This window comes from Ranitomeya imitator, chromosome 3, assembly GCF_032444005.1.
Source record: "Ranitomeya imitator isolate aRanImi1 chromosome 3, aRanImi1.pri, whole genome shotgun sequence".
NCBI lineage: Eukaryota > Metazoa > Chordata > Amphibia > Anura > Dendrobatidae > Ranitomeya > Ranitomeya imitator.
The window spans coordinates 167,644,142-167,661,309 of NC_091284.1; the positions used below are offsets into that span (position 1 = coordinate 167,644,142).

The following is a 17,168-nucleotide window of genomic DNA, read 5'->3' on the forward strand; positions in this document are numbered from 1 at the left end:
GGCGGGCACCTGAGCAGGGTCCCTTCCTGCTTAGGTGGGCAACGTCACGGTCTGATGTCCATGGGGGGGTTGCGGCAGTGCTGTGGTGGCGGCAGAGGTGTGGTCACCTCCTCGGGTGAGGGCCCGGTATCCAAGGCGAGCAGCAGAGCCAGGTTAATCACCGGTTTTTCAGTGGTGGTGGCCATCTTCCTGAGGCTGCGCGTGCGCAGATTGAGTGCTCTGCTTCCCGGGGTTTCAGGAAAATGGGCGCGGGAGGCCACTCGTACGCAGATGGAGATCGCGGCGGCCATTTTCCTGAAGCCGAGATCTCAATCTGCGAACTCTGCTTCAGGAACATGGCCACCACGATCTCAATCTGAGCATGCGCAGCCTCCCACGCCCATTTTCCTGAAGCCCCGGGAAGTAGAGACTCAATCTGTGCACGCGCGACCTCAGGAAGATGGCCGCCACCACCGAGAAACCGGTGATTAACCCGGCTCTGCTGCTCACCTTGGATACCGGGCCGCGGCGTCACCTCACCTGTGGAAGGGACCCTGCTCACGCCATACCACTCACCGCACCTCATCATCACCGCACCTCTGCCGCCGCCACACCACTGCCGGTAAGCCTGCATTCAACGCACACCCCATTTTCATCACAATTTTTTTTGGGGAAAGTGCGTCTTATAATTCGAAAAATACGGTAGTTATTTTCCCAATGATTACATAGGTTTACAAAAAAATATATTTTTTGTAATCATCGCAGGTAACTTTGTACTTTTCTGTATCATCTTTTTGTCCTGATTTAAAAAATGTATATAGTTTTTCTGTAGCACGTATAGTTTCCATGGAGCAGCATCATTATTATAACGTATAGGAAATATACAGGCAACATTAAGAAAACAGTAAGCTACATATCAGAAAAAAATGCTTCACCTTACAAAACAGTTTTTATTGAACCAAAATAATTTCACATGCAAAATAGAAACCAAAATATGAGCAGAAATTAAAAGTGCTTGACATTAGACTGTCGTTGATACGATTATTCAGGGTTGTCCCTATATAACATCCAACAGTAATCTGCCATCATTGAGTGATTCCAAAAACCCTGGTAGCGATGTTCCATTATTTTAATGTCCTGGTGAAACCGCTCGCCTTGTTCATTGCTTACATCCCCAAGATTTTGATGGAAGAAACCTAAATGTGAATGCAGAAAGATCATTTTCAGAGACATGCGACATCCAAGACACTGTTATGCATTTAGCAGTTCCTCAACACCTTCAACATATTCTGGAGATTTTTTTTTCCTAAGACGTTTTCACTGATCCACTTGAAGCTTTTCCAAGATCTCAATTCCTTATCATTTAGAGTTCCTTCAAGCACATCATCTCTCAAAAGCTCTCTGATCTGAGGACCAACAAATACCCCTTCCTTCAAGGGAACCTGTCACCCCCAAAATCGAAGATGAGCTAAGCCCACGAGCATCAGGGGCTTATCTACAGCATTCTGTAATGTTGTAGATAAGCCCCGATGTATCCTGAAAGATGAAAAAAAGAGGTTAGATTATACTCACCCAGGGGCGGTCCCACTGCGGTCCGGTCTGGGGCCTCCCATCTTCATAGGATGACGTCCTGTTCTTGTCTTCACTCTGCGGCTTCGGGGCAGGCGTACTTTGTCTGACCGAGCAAGATTATACTCACCCAAGGGCGGTCCCGCTGCGGTCCGGGGGCCTCCAATCTTCTTACGATGATGTCCTCTTCTTGTCTTCACGCTGCGGCTCTGGTGCAGGCGTACTTTGTCCTGTTGACGGCAGAGCAAAGTACTGCAGTGCACAGGTGCCCAGCCTCTCTGACCTTTCCCGGCACCTGCACACTGCAGTACTTTGCTCTGCCCTCAACAGGGCAGACAAAGTACGCCTGCACCAGAGCCGCAGCGTGAAGACAAGAAGAGGACGTCATCGTAAGAAGATGGGAGACCTCAGACCGTACCGCGATGCCCTTCGGACCGGACAGCAGCGGGACTGCCCCTGAGTGAGTATAATCTAACCTCTTTTTCTCATCTTTCAGGATACATCGGGGGCTTATCTACAGCATTACAGAATGCTGTAGATGAGCCCCTGATGCCGGTGGGCTTAGCTCATCTTTGATTTTGGGGGTGACAGGTTCCCTTTCAGTTTTGCTGGTGAAATGCTGGAGAATGTCTGTGAAATGTACTGGAACCCTTGTGAATTTGTCTTTGCCATGGCTTTCACAAACTTTTTAATCAATCCCAACATTATATGTAGTGGTGTGAGAAATATTTTTGCTGGAGCAACTAAAGAAATATGCTGAACATTGTCTCTAGCTGGAGCATAGATATTTGTCCACAATTGCGATGAACATAATGCTCTACTGTATTTCTACTGTCCCATAAATGCCAGAAGCAACAATATTTTGTGAAACCTCCTTGCATTCTCATTAGCAGACCAATCACTTTCAAATCTCCACAGATATTCAATTGATAATGCTTATATTGTGTAGCATCCAAAACAACTGACAGATTTTCATAACTTTCCCTTAGATGACATGAGTGAGCAATAGGGATTGATGGTTTCATATTTCCATTGTGAAGCAACACTGCTTTCAAACTTCTCTGGGATGAGTCAATAAGCAATCACCAATCTGCAACAAAATACTCTTAATTCAGTTCTTCAGAGATGCCATTCACATTGTTGCAGTACACCTTTGGTCCATAACTATGAAAAATTGTGTTAAAGTGTTACTTCTGTTTCGATAATAACACACTTTGACATCATCATGAAGAAGATTCTTCTGTTTCAATCTAAATGCAAGAAGTTCAGCTTTATCTTTTGACAATGAAAGGTCTTTGATGAGATCATTTAATTCATGTTGAGTAAAGTGTCTGCTCGGCTGCTCCATCAGGCACATACTCATCTTGACTTGAGGTCTCCTCTTCACCAATAGCTTCAGCTCCATTGTCTTCATATTTTTCTCCCTTTTCATCGAATCCAAACAATGGTGGTACAGGAACTGGCAAGGTACCATCATGTGGAACTGGCCTAATTGCAGATTCAAGTTCAGGGTAATTAATCTCATGTTTGTTCTTTGTAGAAAAGCCCTTCAGTTTGACAAAACAAAAGTAGCAGTCATCACTGGTTTTTGGGTTCTCTCCAAATCATGGAACAGAAAATGGCATAGCCACTTACCTTATATTCAACCAGTCACGAAGATTTTAAAAACTTGAGCATATCACATGAGGGGCGCAGCTTTTGTCTTGATCACCAAGTGGACACTTAAAGTGCATCTGGTACATCTTTTTAATATCATGAGTGATTGAACGTACTTGGCTTTTTGGTGTAAAAGAACCACACACATAGCAGAATCTTTTCGGATGATTGATACACTATCGGGGCATTTAAATCAGATTAAACAGTAGAGTAAGTTCAGTTCAATGGTGGTGACAAACTAAAAAAAAATGCGATGAGCCAATGGACTCTATGTAGATATTTCCCCAAAGATGACAGAGGCAGCTTGTATTTAGAACTGTTCCTGGAGGTAATCAGGGAGATAACTACCGTATATACTCGAGTATAAGCCGACCCGAGTATAAGCCGACCCCCCTAATTTTGCCACAAAAAACTGGGAAAACTTATTGACTCGAGTATAAGCCTAGGGTGGAAATGCAGCATTTACCGGTGAATTTCAAAAATAAAAATAGATCATTATTTCCCCATAGCTGTGCCATATAGTGCTCTGCACCGTTCATATTGCCCCATATCTGTGCCCCATATATGCTCTGCACCGTTCATTTTTGCCCAATATCTGTGCCCCATACAGTGCTCTGCACCGTTCTTATTGCCCCATAGATGCTGCACAGATGCCCCATATAGTGCTCTGCAGCGTTCATTGTGCCCCATAGATGCTGCACAGATGCCCCATATAGTGCTCTGCAGCGTTCATTGTGCCCCATAGATGCTGCACAGATGCCCCATATATTGCTCTGCAGCGTTCAATGTGCCCCATAGATGCTGCACAGATGCCCCATATAGTGCTCTGCAGCGTTCATTGTGCCCCATAGATGCTGCACAGATGCCCCATATAGTGCTCTGCAGCGTTCATTCTGCCCCATAGATGCTGCACAGATGCCCCATAGTGCTCTGCACCGTTCATATTGCCCCATAGATGCTGCACAGATGCCCCATATAGTGCTTTGCAGCGTTCATTCTGCCCCATAGATGCTGCACAGATGCCCCATAGTGCTCTGCACCGTTCATATTGCCCCATAGATGCTGCACAGATGCCCCATATAGTGCTCTGCAGCGTTCATTGTGCCCCATAGATGATGCACAGATGCCCCATATAGTGCTCTGCAGCGTTCATTGTGCCCCATAGATGCTGCACATAAATCTGTGCCATGGCCGCTGCTGCTGCAATAAAAAAAAAAACACATACTCACCTCTCTTGATTGCAGCTCCCAGCGTCTCGTTCCGGCGTCTCCCCGCTCTGACTGATCAGGCAGAGTGCGCCGCGCACACTATATGCGTCATCGCGCCCTCTGACCTGAACAGTCAGAGCGCAGACGCCGGGAAGATGGAGCGGCGCCTGGAACGTGGACAGGTAAATATAACATACTCACCTAGTCCCAGCGATCCTCGCGCTGTCCCTGCCTTCCTCCCCGTCTTCTGTGCTGCAGCCTCTTCCTGTCAGCGGTCACCGGCACCGCTGATTAGAGAAATGAATAGGCGGCTCCACCCCTATGGGAGGTGGAGCCGCCTATTCATTTCTGTAATGAGCGGTCCCACGTGACCGCTGAAGAGGGGAAGAAGCTGCAGCACAGAAGACGGGGAGGAAGGCAGGGACAGCGCGAGGATCGCTGGGACTAGGTAAGTATGCCTCAGCGCCCTCATCCCCTCACCCGCCGACCGCATCGCTACCGTGACTCGAGTATAAGCCGAGAGGGGCACTTTCAGCCCAAAAATTTGGGCTGAAAATCTCGGCTTATACTCGAGTATATACGGTATATACAGTTGTGAGGTAAACGGGTCAGCCTATTCCTTACAGATGAACATTTGCAGACATGCAGTTTCTCACTGTGATATTGGCTGCTTTCAGGTTCTCTCTCTGTGGAGACTCTCACTCAGTTACACCTCAGTGGCTGAGCTGCTTTCTTCCCTCTGAGGCGACTTGCCCTCCCAGAAATGCAGTGAAAATCCTCTCACAATGGCGGCTGTCTGCTGCCTTCCCTTCTATCTCCCTGTAGCAGGGCTCAGATCCCTGTAGAGCAACTTTATGTGATAGAGCAAAACTAACCATATTTTTGGAATCATAACATCAAACTCCATAAAACAGACATATCACCCTTGCTGCTGATTTTTTTGTGTTGACCAGTGTTATTATCCTTTATCCAGCACTATCTCTGCTTGCATAGGGGTAATGTTACTTACAGGTTCCCCTTAACTTTATAGTATGTTTGGATAACAAAGATCTTTTGTACTTTTAAAAATGCAAAAATAAAATTTTAAAATGATGTGTGTACAGTGGATATAAAAAGTCTAAACACCCATGATAAAATGTTAGGTTTTGTTATATTAAAAATTCATACCAAAAAGAATTATTTCAGTACTTTTTTCCACCTAAAATGCCATCCATAAGTTGTACAATTGAATTGAAAAAAACAAACTTCTTCACCATGCTACACTATGGGCATGGTGTTTTTTTTTTTTTTTTGGTGACGCGCATTGTTGACTTTGTGCCAAACATACCTTTTGGAATTTTGGTTCAACCTTGCTCTAATCAGGCCACAAAATGTTTTCCCAAATGCATTTAGCGGACTTTATGTATGTTTTGAAAAACTTAGCAGAGGTTGGATTTTGAAGGTAAGTAAGTCTTCCATTATGTCACCCAACCCAGGACAGACATATGAAGAATACGGGAGATTGTTGTCTTATACAGTACACAACCAGTAATTGCTAGAACTTCTTGTAACTCCTTTAATGTTGCTGTAGGCATCTTTGTCGCCTCGTGGACTAATTTTCTGTTTTCTCATCGATTTTTCTCATGTTGTGCCAAATTAAAGCCACTTCTTGATGACCATCTTCACAGTGTTCCATGGCATATCTAATGCCTTGGAAATTTTTTGTTACCTTTTCTTCTTGACTGATAACTTTCAACATTGAGATCCCTTTGCTGTGTTGTAAGCTTTTGCTGTAAAATGCACATAAGAAAATCCTTCTTGTACAGCTAAACTTTATATGACATTAATCATAATCACTGTAAATGATGGCAGCTGTGTGCTGACTGGTATTTAAAGAGGTTACTGTTTCTGGGATTTAGGTTTTTTCTTCCTATTGGGCTAAGAATTTACAGGAAAGTAGTTGGTAACCACCTGCCTGTTCTGCGCTATGGAGCTCTCTCCCAGCTCAGGTGTGGACTCTCCTGCCTATTTTGATCTCACGTTAAGGGCTCAAACTCATTTGTGCGAGAAACGGACGATTGCAATCTGGATTGCACTCGGACCAATGTTATTCAATGGGTTACATCTCATCTGCGATTTTTTTTCTCAGCTGATATCGGGCTGAGAAAAAAATCGCAGCATGCTGTGTATTGCTGCGTATCTCGCACGAGACTTGCCAATATAAGTCAATGGGTGCGAGAAAAAAATCGCATGGCATATGGACCATCTGTTTCCATCCGTTTTTTGCAGATACCTTACCATTCTATGGCATAGAACACTGTAAATGGTCCTGTAAATGATTGTAAAAGAAATAGTTGCAGAGAAAAAACATGCATGTCATACAGATGCTATGTGAGAAAAATCACATTGTATTCGCATGACACTCACATGGCGCTCGTCCGTTTTTTTCAGTCCAGATTACGGACTGTTTTTTTCTCGCAAATTAGTGCGAGCCCTAATAGATCAGCTCTTCCGCTCCGCTCTGTCATTGGGGTGTCACTGCCGATGTCATTCTAACCAACAGCTGGTTCCCCACAGTTAGGCATAACCCAGACTATCCCTTTAACATGAGTTTAAATGTGATTGGCTAAATCTGAACACAACCATATCCTCAACTATGAGGGTGTTCACCCTTAAGCAACCACATTATTATCAGTATCTGGCTGCTAATTGGCTGTAGCAGTCACCTGACACCCTGTGCCAGAAGAAGCCAGGAGATTGGCAGAAAACATCAACTGCAGTAGTCTGGAACGCATGAGAATGAAATAATTTTTAAAAGCTAATTAAAGGGATTTTCCACTACTCAGGGAACCCCTTCTCAAACCCTAGATTTACCCCCTGTAAAATAATAACGCCCATACTCCTCTCTGGTACTAGTACCATTCCAGTGGTGTCGGCACCAGCAACAATGTCGTGATCCCTGCAGCCAATCAGTGCTGGCCTCGCGCTCCCCGCCTTCGGACAAATGAAACATTCCAAGGGAGTCAGAAAGCAGCCGCATCTCTCAGCTCCTGCAGATATCAGTTACGCCCAAAGGGGGAGAGTGAAGCCAGCACTGATTGGACGCAGGGATCTTATGCCATGTGAGCCCCAGGAGAGCGAGGACTGCAGAGGTGAGTGTAGGTCTTATTATTTTACTGGGGAAAAACATAGTGATTAAGAATGGGTTGTCCAAGTAGTGGACAACCCCTTTAAATGCAATAGGAGTTAAGGATGCCGATACCATGAAGACATCTACTGCCCTTATGCCTTTTTAGAGCTTATGAATTTCATAGAGGAAATCCCCCTCCTCTCTGCATTACACAGATAGGCATTCATGTGAAATTCTTCCATTTACTGCTACATTTTCCCTGCAGGAGGAATGTTGAGCGCAAATATCTCCAAAATCAGCTGTTTGTGAGAAGGACTGAACTCCCAGGAGACTGTATTTTCAAAGAGCATATATGTATAGTACATTATATTGGGATTTTCCCACAAATAACATTTATCAGTATCCCATGGATGTCAGTGGTGGGAACCCGCCATGATGCATGACTCTGTGCTATTCCTGGTGATTTTCTGCCATCTAGTGATTAAATTGAAAATTACACCATATTTTTAGACCTTGTAAAAAAAACATAAACTTGAAGTTGATTTTTATGTCACTAACAGAATAGACTTTATTTCAAATCCCCTTATTTTCTTGCAATAATTAATAAACCAGTAATTTTAGCTCTTTAGTTGAGCCCCATTAGGTCAATTTAACATTAATAGTTTACACTATAAAAGTTGATACATGAGCGTATACGGGCTGCCTAACTAACCCACAGAAAGTGAGCACAGCAGAAAGGTTCATTCACACATATACAATGAGCTTTGTTTTTTTTTAATGGAAGTTTCACATTGGCTGACAAATTATTTAACCAATATATAACTTGTGTTGTGTCATTTACAGCAATTGCAATCCCTGAAGACTGTGGAATAAGTCTGGAGAAAGCCAAAGGGGTCTCTGCTGGACCATCAGATGACTCTCTTGCAAGTGACAGCGGTGTTTTTGAAGCTTTATGTAAAAGGTTTGATATCTTATTTGAATTTTATGTAGTTAATATACACATTTGTGCCCCCAAAAATAATCACTAAATCCTAATTTGGTGCAACCTTTAATTGTGGTCTCCATACAGGAATGACAATGTTCAGGATTCTGGATGTAAGCAGTCAGAGAAACGAGAAGAGCCTCAAGTGCAAGTTGGAGTCGTGTGAGTGAAAGTTTTCCATCAATATATAGATTTTCTGTGTCTTATCACTATTATTTTATTTATGAGGTCACCTTACTACATTGGCCTCTTATACTATGAGGATATACGAGTTTTTTACCTTTTGGCTGTAATAAGCAGCACCACTTACCTTGTATTTTATTGTAGGTATGATTGTGGAAGGGAATGTCTTTTCGTACATATTTTAAAGCTTAAACATTTTAATGGACTCTCTGTCAAACAAGGGTGTAAAATGTAAGTATAATTAAAGAGTATGTATTTTTTGTTTATTTCCCTGTTTTTGAAAACTTATTCCCATATATACTCAAATATAAGCCGAGATTTTCAGCCCATTTTTTTAGGCTAAAAGTGCCCCTCTCAGCTTATACTCGAGTCATTGTCCCAGGGGGTCGGAGTGGGGAGCGGCGGCTGTCACATCATACTCACCTGCTCCCGGCGCGGTCTCTGCACTTCCCTGCTTCTCCGATGTAATGGTCGCTGGCATCGGCAGCTTGTTCCTCTGTTCAGTGGTCACGTGGTACCGCTCATTAAAGTAATGAATATGGATGCGACTCCACTCCCATAGGCGTGGAGCGCATATTCATTACTTTAATGAGTGGTACCATGTGACCACTGAACACAGGAACTAGCTGCTGGCACCAGAGACCATCGCATCGGAGATGCAGGGACCGCACCGGGAGGGTGAGTATTGCGGGGGAGGGTGAGCCTGCCATGCGATATTCACCTGTCTCCGTTCCACCGCTGCACTGTGTCTTCCGCGTCCTCTGGCTGTGACGTTCAGGTCAGAGGGCGTGATGACGTGGTTAGTGCGCCCCCTCTGCCTGAACAGTCACTGCAGAGACCCGTAAGACACAGCGGCACGCGACAGTAGAACAGTGACGGGTGAATATCGCAAGTGCCGGCGGCCTAAGCCAGCGGTGACACCGGCATTTGGCCCCCATAGCGCCCCGGTGTTTCCTGTCTGCTCAGGACCCCGGCTCCTCTCCCCCAGCGACGAGAGGTGAGTATGTCAGTTTTTTTTAATCGCAGCAGCATATGGGGCATAATATTCTATGGAGCATCTTATGGGGCCATCAACCTTTGTGCAGCATTATATGGGACATAATATTCTATGGAGCATCTTATGGGGCCATGATTAACCTTTTATGCAGCATTACATGGGGCATATTTTAATATGGAGCATCTTATGGGACCCATCATAAACTGTATGGAGCATTATATGGGGCGTATTTTGTATGGAGCATTATATGGGGTCCATCATGAAGTGTATGGAGCATTATATGGGGCTCCTGATTCAATATGGATATTCAAAAACACTTAACCTACTGATGTCTCAATCAATTTTACTTTTATTGGTATCTATTTTTATTTTTGAAATTTACCGGTAGCTGCTGCATTTTCCACCCTAGGCCTATACTCGAGTCAATACATTTTCCCAGTTTTTTGTGGCAAAATTAGGGGGGTCGGCTTATACTCGGGTCAGCTTATACTCGAGTATATATGTTAACTTTATCTTCTGATATATCAGTTATACTTGTAAATTTGCTGTGATAGGGGCAGGGGAGGCAAGATTTTACCACCCATGCCTCTTTCTTAAGTCCCGGTTATTATCAGATGACTGTGCATGTGCACAATGTAGTCAATGGGTTTTTGCTTCTCCCACTGAGATCAGCATGATGTGGTGCCAGAGATCATAATTCTATGAATGTGTCCCTTCCTTTACTGCTTGGTGTAGTTTGATTAAAATCAGTGTTTTATCTGCAGTTCTCTGAATGCTGAGCCCTGTATAACCCCACCCACTACTCTGATTGACAGCTTTCTGTGCATAGGCAATAAGTTGCCAATCAGGGGTGGGGGCAGGTTTTGAGGAATACTACCTGTCAGCAGGTTTACTAGTCCTATAGTCATAATCTCCTGCTGATAAAAACAATGATGTTATCAAAACTACAGCAAGCAGCCCAGTAAGTCACACTTCACTGGAATCAAGGTCTCTTCCCCTACATCATGCTACTCCCAGATTAGGTGGCAAAGACTTGGTGACAAATTCCTCTTAATATGGCCACTTTACTGCATTTTTATTTAACCTTCAGCTCCAGTATAAACTTATGATATTTAGGATCTGCTTTTGCTAACAATGGTGCGTTTTTTTTATTTATTGCAGACATATTCGAGTTTATCTGCCGTCTCTTGATTCCATCACACCAAGCTCTTACTGCTCCCAAGCTTTGGATTTCCAAATGCCTCTGACATTTAATGAAATGTTTCATATTCCGATGCAACCCAGTGTGTTAAAGTTGAGCTCCTTACAGCTCTACATATGTTCTGTGTGCCCTGAACAACAGGAGGAGCTGCTGGTGGGTATAATGCTGGGGAGATGCGTGCCTGAGACATCGCAGTCAGAGGAATGATCCCTTCATGGTCGATCTTCAAGCTGAGATCTCAATGACCTGAGCTTTATTGGCCCTGTTTTCCCTTTTCTGTATATCGCTGACATGGTCTACAGTGCTGTATGGACCCTCATCCCAGTGTAGAAGGACTCAGTGTGAAAAAATATAAGCTCTATTGTTCGCCATTGTATATTCATTTGCATGATCCCTTTTAAGGAAAGGGATCATTTATTTAAAGCAGCGTTTTATACCAGTCATAAAAGGGGCTGCAGTGAAATGTGGACAATTCATCGGACTCATTATATTTGACACATATATTTGGCAGCCTGTGCGCCAAAACTGAAATTTACACCAGCCGTCAGGTAGCGTAGATGTCTGCTATAATCTATTTCTGGTGCAAATTATTATAAATTAATGAGGCCCACTCACTTCCACCCAATTTTTGGAAAAGTTACAAATGTGGCATAAAAACAAAAAAAAGTCACTTACTATGTGCATAACACATGTGAATAAAATGTTTGTGTTTTTTTTCCCCTTCAGACCTTATTGGGATATATTGAGGCAAAAAACCCATTCTGGCCATTGGTCAGACCCACCCAATTTGGAAGATATATTGATATGTAATAATTTCTTGTTAGCAGAATAAACCTTTAAGGGTCTAACCATTCTAACTATACTTTTGTGTTTTTACAGGGAATTGCCCAAATCAGTTTGGCTGGCTATGAAGGAACTAAAGAGCTGCAAATATATTGGTATCCTGTCCAGATTTACAGCAGTGCTGTGCCGCAGAGGGTTAGTGACGGCGCTCGCATTGGAGACTGCACCCAGATGTCTGAAATCGCTATTCCACTAAAAACAGTGAGTAACCCTGACAGTGGTATAGCCACGGGTTGATGTAGCCAGGGGACATAGTCAACACTTCATCACTGGTCACTGGGCTTGGAGAGGGCAGCAGACCAGTGACCCAATACAGTATTCTATAGTAAAGCCTGTCAGTAAGTAGTTCAGTTTTCTACCAAGAGCACACATGTGTAGCAGTTGTAAAAAGCTGTTTAAGCCATTTTGGTCATTTGTCATTGACTTCTCTCATTCAGAGTTGGCACAGGATTAGCACTTCACTGAGACATTACTTCTGTATTTTACAGCTCAGTGTGTTGGCACCCAACTACACAGTACTAATTATAAAATTGTCACCATTTTGCTAAAAACCATTATGACACAAAAAAAGGCCATGAGCATGCTTCTTGCTCACACCTGATACTTTATCAGGAAACGGTGCTGACCTAAACAACAACAGGAGAGCACAATGTAGATCTTGAAATTCAAGATGTTTGATCCCTTCATTTCTAGGATGGCTTTTTTTCCCTCTCCCTATTGATAACACATGCACGTTTTGCTAAACCAAATGTGTAGGTGTATTGGGTTGCTGAGAGGAAAAGCTGTCAATCGACTTTAAACAATTTCATCTTGCAGCAACACTTATCACTCAGAAACAAGTCTGTGTTTCATTTCTGCCACATGACTAGCTGATATAACATTGTATCTCCAGTACTAGTTCAGAAAGACATGATTGATAGCAGTGTGAGCAGACTCTTCTTACTTCAGCATCCCTGTATCTCCAGTATTAGAGGAGAAAGACAGGTGGGACATCAGTGTGAGCATACTCTACTTCCCTCAACACTCCTGGTATCTCCAGTATTAGATCAGTAAGACAGGGTGGACAGCAATGTGAGCAGCCTCTTCTTACCTCAGCACCACTGGTATCTCCAGTATTAGATCAGATAGACAGGCTAGACAGCAGTGTGCAGCCTCTTCTTACCTCAGTACCCCTGGTATCTCCAGTATTAGATCAGATAGACAGGCTAGACAGCAGTGTGCAGCCTCTTCTTACCTCAGTACCCCTGGTATCTCCAGTATTAGATCAGTAAGACAGGGTGGACAGCAATGTGAGCAGCTTCTTCTTACCTCAGCACCCCTGGTATCTCCAGTATTAGATCAGTAAGACAGGGTGGACAGCAATGTGAGCAGCCTCTTCTTACCTCAGCACCACTGGTATCTCCAGTATTAGATCAGATAGACAGGCTAGACAGCAGTGTGCAGCCTCTTCTTACCTCAGTACCCCTGGTATCTCCAGTATTAGATCAGATAGACAGGATAGACAGCAGTGTGTGCAGCCTCTTCTTACCTCAGCACCACTGGTATCTCCAGTATTAGATCCGATAGTCAGGATAGACCGCAGTGTGAGCAGCCTCTTCTTACCTCAGCACCCCTGGTATCTCCAGTATTAGATCAGATAGTCAGGATAGACCGCAGTGTGAGCAGCCTCTTCTTACCTCAGCACCCCTGGTATCTCCAGTATTAGATCAGATAGACAGGATAGACCGCAGTGTGAGCAGCCTCTTCTTACCTTGGCTCCTCTGATATCTCCAGTATTAGATCAGAATATCCAGTGGGAGCAGATCTTCCTATACATGAAGGCGGCTTTTTTTCTATTAGCATTCTAGGACAGGTTTCTGTCATTGTAACACAACAGCAAGCAGCCCAGCGAGAGATACATCGCTGGAATCACAGTCTCTGCCACTACATAATGCTGATCTTATTTGGGATAGCAAAAACCTTGTGACAGATTCCCTTTAACTTTTCCTATTTTTTTTTGTTATATTTTCTTGGATGTCTGAGTGATTTTTGATCCCCTCCCTTAGGATGCTGTGTCAGTCCTGTTGGCTCGGACAACAGCTCAATTAGAAGCAGTGGAGCGTGAACTGGAAGAGGAGCTGGTGAAGCTGGAATATACAGAGGAAGAGATCCTAGAGATGGAGCAGAAAGAGGACCAAGTGGAGGCAACCTCAGAGAGGTTCGTCTGAACAATTATTGCTGCTATGAAACAACAGACATTTGCACATTTTGGTTTCTAACTGATTCTAGCTTATTTACTGCTGAGGCAAAAATAGGAATGGCACTCGCTCTTCCATAAAGAAAAAAAAAAAAGGAGTTAGTAAGAAATCCAAGGAAAAACAATCGAATATGTCCTACTCTCGGTTAATTTGAACATCCATACTGTACTTTCTCCTATTAATTTGGACCTGTTAATCAGTTTTACTATTCCATTGCCAGCATTTTCTGGCACTATAAATATCAAATGAAGTTCTAGGAAACCTGTCTCTAGATTTTTGCAGTGTTACCCAAGCACATATTATACTGCGGAATTTCAGATGTTCAACATATCGCTGAGAGCTCCTTTATAGCTTTGGTACATGGACAGAATTATTGATACTTTATGTTAAATAATAAAAACCCACAATAGTCACTAAAATAACTTGAAACTGACAAAAGTAATTTTCAGTTTAAATTTACTGATTGTCAACTAATAAAAATCACCCATTGATTTTGAATTATGGCTCTACGGAAACAATTTTATATGCCTTGTATGTACAGACAATTAAGTTTGCATACAGTGCACATAGTATGTACATTACCCCAAAGGCATCCAGCGCATGCGCAGTGAAGTGCACTGACCTGTTTTATCCACATTCTCTGGATGCCCACTCACTTTCCTTGGAAAAATTATCGATGGCATGCACTCTATGCAAACCTCATTTTAAGCATAATGCTATAATGGAGCGCTGTGACAGCAGAACCCTAAATCCCAGCAGTAGAGAGGCATGCTGATGGTTAAGGTTCCAAAAACTATTAGAGTAACATTTACCTCCCCTAAGGCTAGATCTGTATAAGCAGCAGGTGATCAAGGTCCAAAAATGAAGTGCGGTAGATGTGGGAAGAGGTACAGGTCTGAGCAGTCTGGACTAATTCAGCATTTTCATATTTGTTGAAACAGGAGCCACTAAATTGTGTCTGCCTCAAGAACAGGACTGTAAGATAAGTGGATGTTATCACATTGTAGATTACCATGGGGCAGTGACCAGAGGCAGCTCTACTGGCGCAAATCAATGATTTGGTGACTGTGAGCCCAGGGTTCGGTTGTCTCTGCCTGGTTCTGTGTGTGGATGAGAAACCTCATCCTACAATGACCAGAGAGCAGAGCCCGGAGCTCAGAGCTCGTAGTCAGTAACGGCTAAATTGGACTAACAGGCATGCTTCTGGTCATTGCCACATCGTAATCTACACAGCTCTATAGTCCGTCTCTGGTGGGGGCAGGTCACGAATTCTCAGCACGGCCAGAAGCTTAGCTTCTAATGTGTAGAGGAAACTATGGCCTGCTTCTGCCGGATGGGGCATGAGGGGCACAGAACCACCACAGCTCTTGCCCAGCATTAGTGAGTCATGGAAAGGTGGCAGCTTCCTCAGAAAGCCAGAAAGCTGCTGCCTGAGATGCTCAAAGTTTAAAGTTAACAACTACTGACATTTTGGAATTACAAAAAATACAATGTCCACATACAAGGACACCACGGAGTACCTCCCAAAAGCATTAATTGATCCTACACAGACAAAGGAGTACTTACTCACACTTGACAATGATACATAAAGACTGAGGCTATGTTTAGATCTATAGTAAGAAAATATTTATTAATACAAACACCTCATATAAAGCATATAAGTACTAAGTACATGTCACAACAACATTGAAAAAGGCACAACGTGAGGCATAGAGAGGGAAAAGAGCCAGGCCACACAGGTGCCACTGACCCCATAGTAATAAGACGGGGTAATAGCGAAATGCTTAGCACATATAAAGTTGATACACCACCCCTATAGGGCATATAAGGAAGGTTCCTATACTGGCCTATTCAAAGTCAATCTATAAAATCATCCGGCCATGCTGCTTAATAATAGGGGAATAAAGTGCCACTAATAGTGTAAAAGCTAGTGCTTACCCGTAAGTGAAAAAACAGGGGACAAGGCACAAACTGTGCGCTCCAAACAGAAGCCCCGATGCGCGTTTTGCATGATATTGCTTCCTCGGGGGCCTGCCTCAGGGAAGATATGGCCCTGTTATAGAGTACACCAGAACCTACCCTACATCATCCTTTGTTTTTTTTCTTTTTATTAGTTGACTTCGATGTGAATACTTTTCCTCCTTGACAGGGTTGTCTAAAAATGATTATTAAAATGAACATGGCTGCTTTCCCCAGAAATAGCGCCACATCTGTCCATGGGATATAGCTGGCGTCGCAGCTCCACTCCGCAGAAGCAAATAAGACTGAGCTAAAATGCTATTCACAGCCTGTGGACATGCTTATCACTGTTTTTATAGGAAAACAGCCATGTCTTTATAATCATGGACAACCCCTCTAAATGTTTTACTATTGGGCCAACACAGATGAGTATGTGGCAAAAACAGACAATCCCTCCTTATGTTGCGGCTGTCAAACAGCCATGAGACATGCAGACACGGCAACTCGAACGTATTGTTTGAGCCTGCCAAAGATACTCTATTAGCACACGAGCATGCTCTGATGGCTCCTTATCCGAGCATGCTCGCTCATCACTATTCACTGTATTTCTCAGTTTGTCACATTTGCATGATATTGATTTTAGGCACGCAGTGCATCACTGTGCCACGAAGAAGCTGAGACTCATCTTTACATTGCATTGATTTTAAAATCTGCAGATTGTTAATTTTTTGGTGGTTTTCATGAAAAGGATGACAACCACAACTTTGTCTGTATGTAACACATGTAAATGCTGTGGAAAATCTGTACCAAATCTGTTACGTGTGTTGGTATCTATTGATTCATGATCAGAGACAGTTTTGTATAAATTTATAACCCAGATTTATGAATGAGCAATAGTGATCATTACTTATTGTTTACACATTAGTTTTTACTCCTTTTAAATAACTTAAAGTACCACTCTAGGTTGTTTTTTTCACCAATTGAGTGATCTCAAAAATGTATGTTCTTTGTGTGTAGTAAAATACTGGTCGTTGCCTTCTGCTTCCAGCACTACTCCAGTCCCTCTCTTCCATATTCTCACCGCTGGTATGACTGGCTGGACGTCACTGCTGACGGTCACTATCTCTCTTAACGTAAGTCTATGAGAGCCATGCTCTTTGTCTCGTAGACTTACCTTGAGAAGTGACTTCTGATGCCCCCAGACAACGCTGGAGCAATCCGGTTAGTCACATCTCCGGTCACAGG

General features: G+C 43.3%; 1 protein-coding gene across 1 annotated transcript in view; it reads left to right on the top strand.

The window, feature by feature from the left end:
• Positions 1 to 17,168, top strand: part of WWC3 (WWC family member 3) — a 189,068-nt gene that overhangs the window by 153,698 nt on the left and 18,202 nt on the right. Inside the window, exons 12-17 of the mRNA XM_069761595.1 lie at positions 8,365 to 8,482; positions 8,591 to 8,665; positions 8,831 to 8,917; positions 10,845 to 11,037; positions 11,764 to 11,928; positions 13,773 to 13,924. Coding sequence (XP_069617696.1) covers positions 8,365 to 8,482; positions 8,591 to 8,665; positions 8,831 to 8,917; positions 10,845 to 11,037; positions 11,764 to 11,928; positions 13,773 to 13,924 — 790 coding nt within the window. The remainder of the gene's footprint in view (positions 1 to 8,364; positions 8,483 to 8,590; positions 8,666 to 8,830; positions 8,918 to 10,844; positions 11,038 to 11,763; positions 11,929 to 13,772; positions 13,925 to 17,168) is intronic.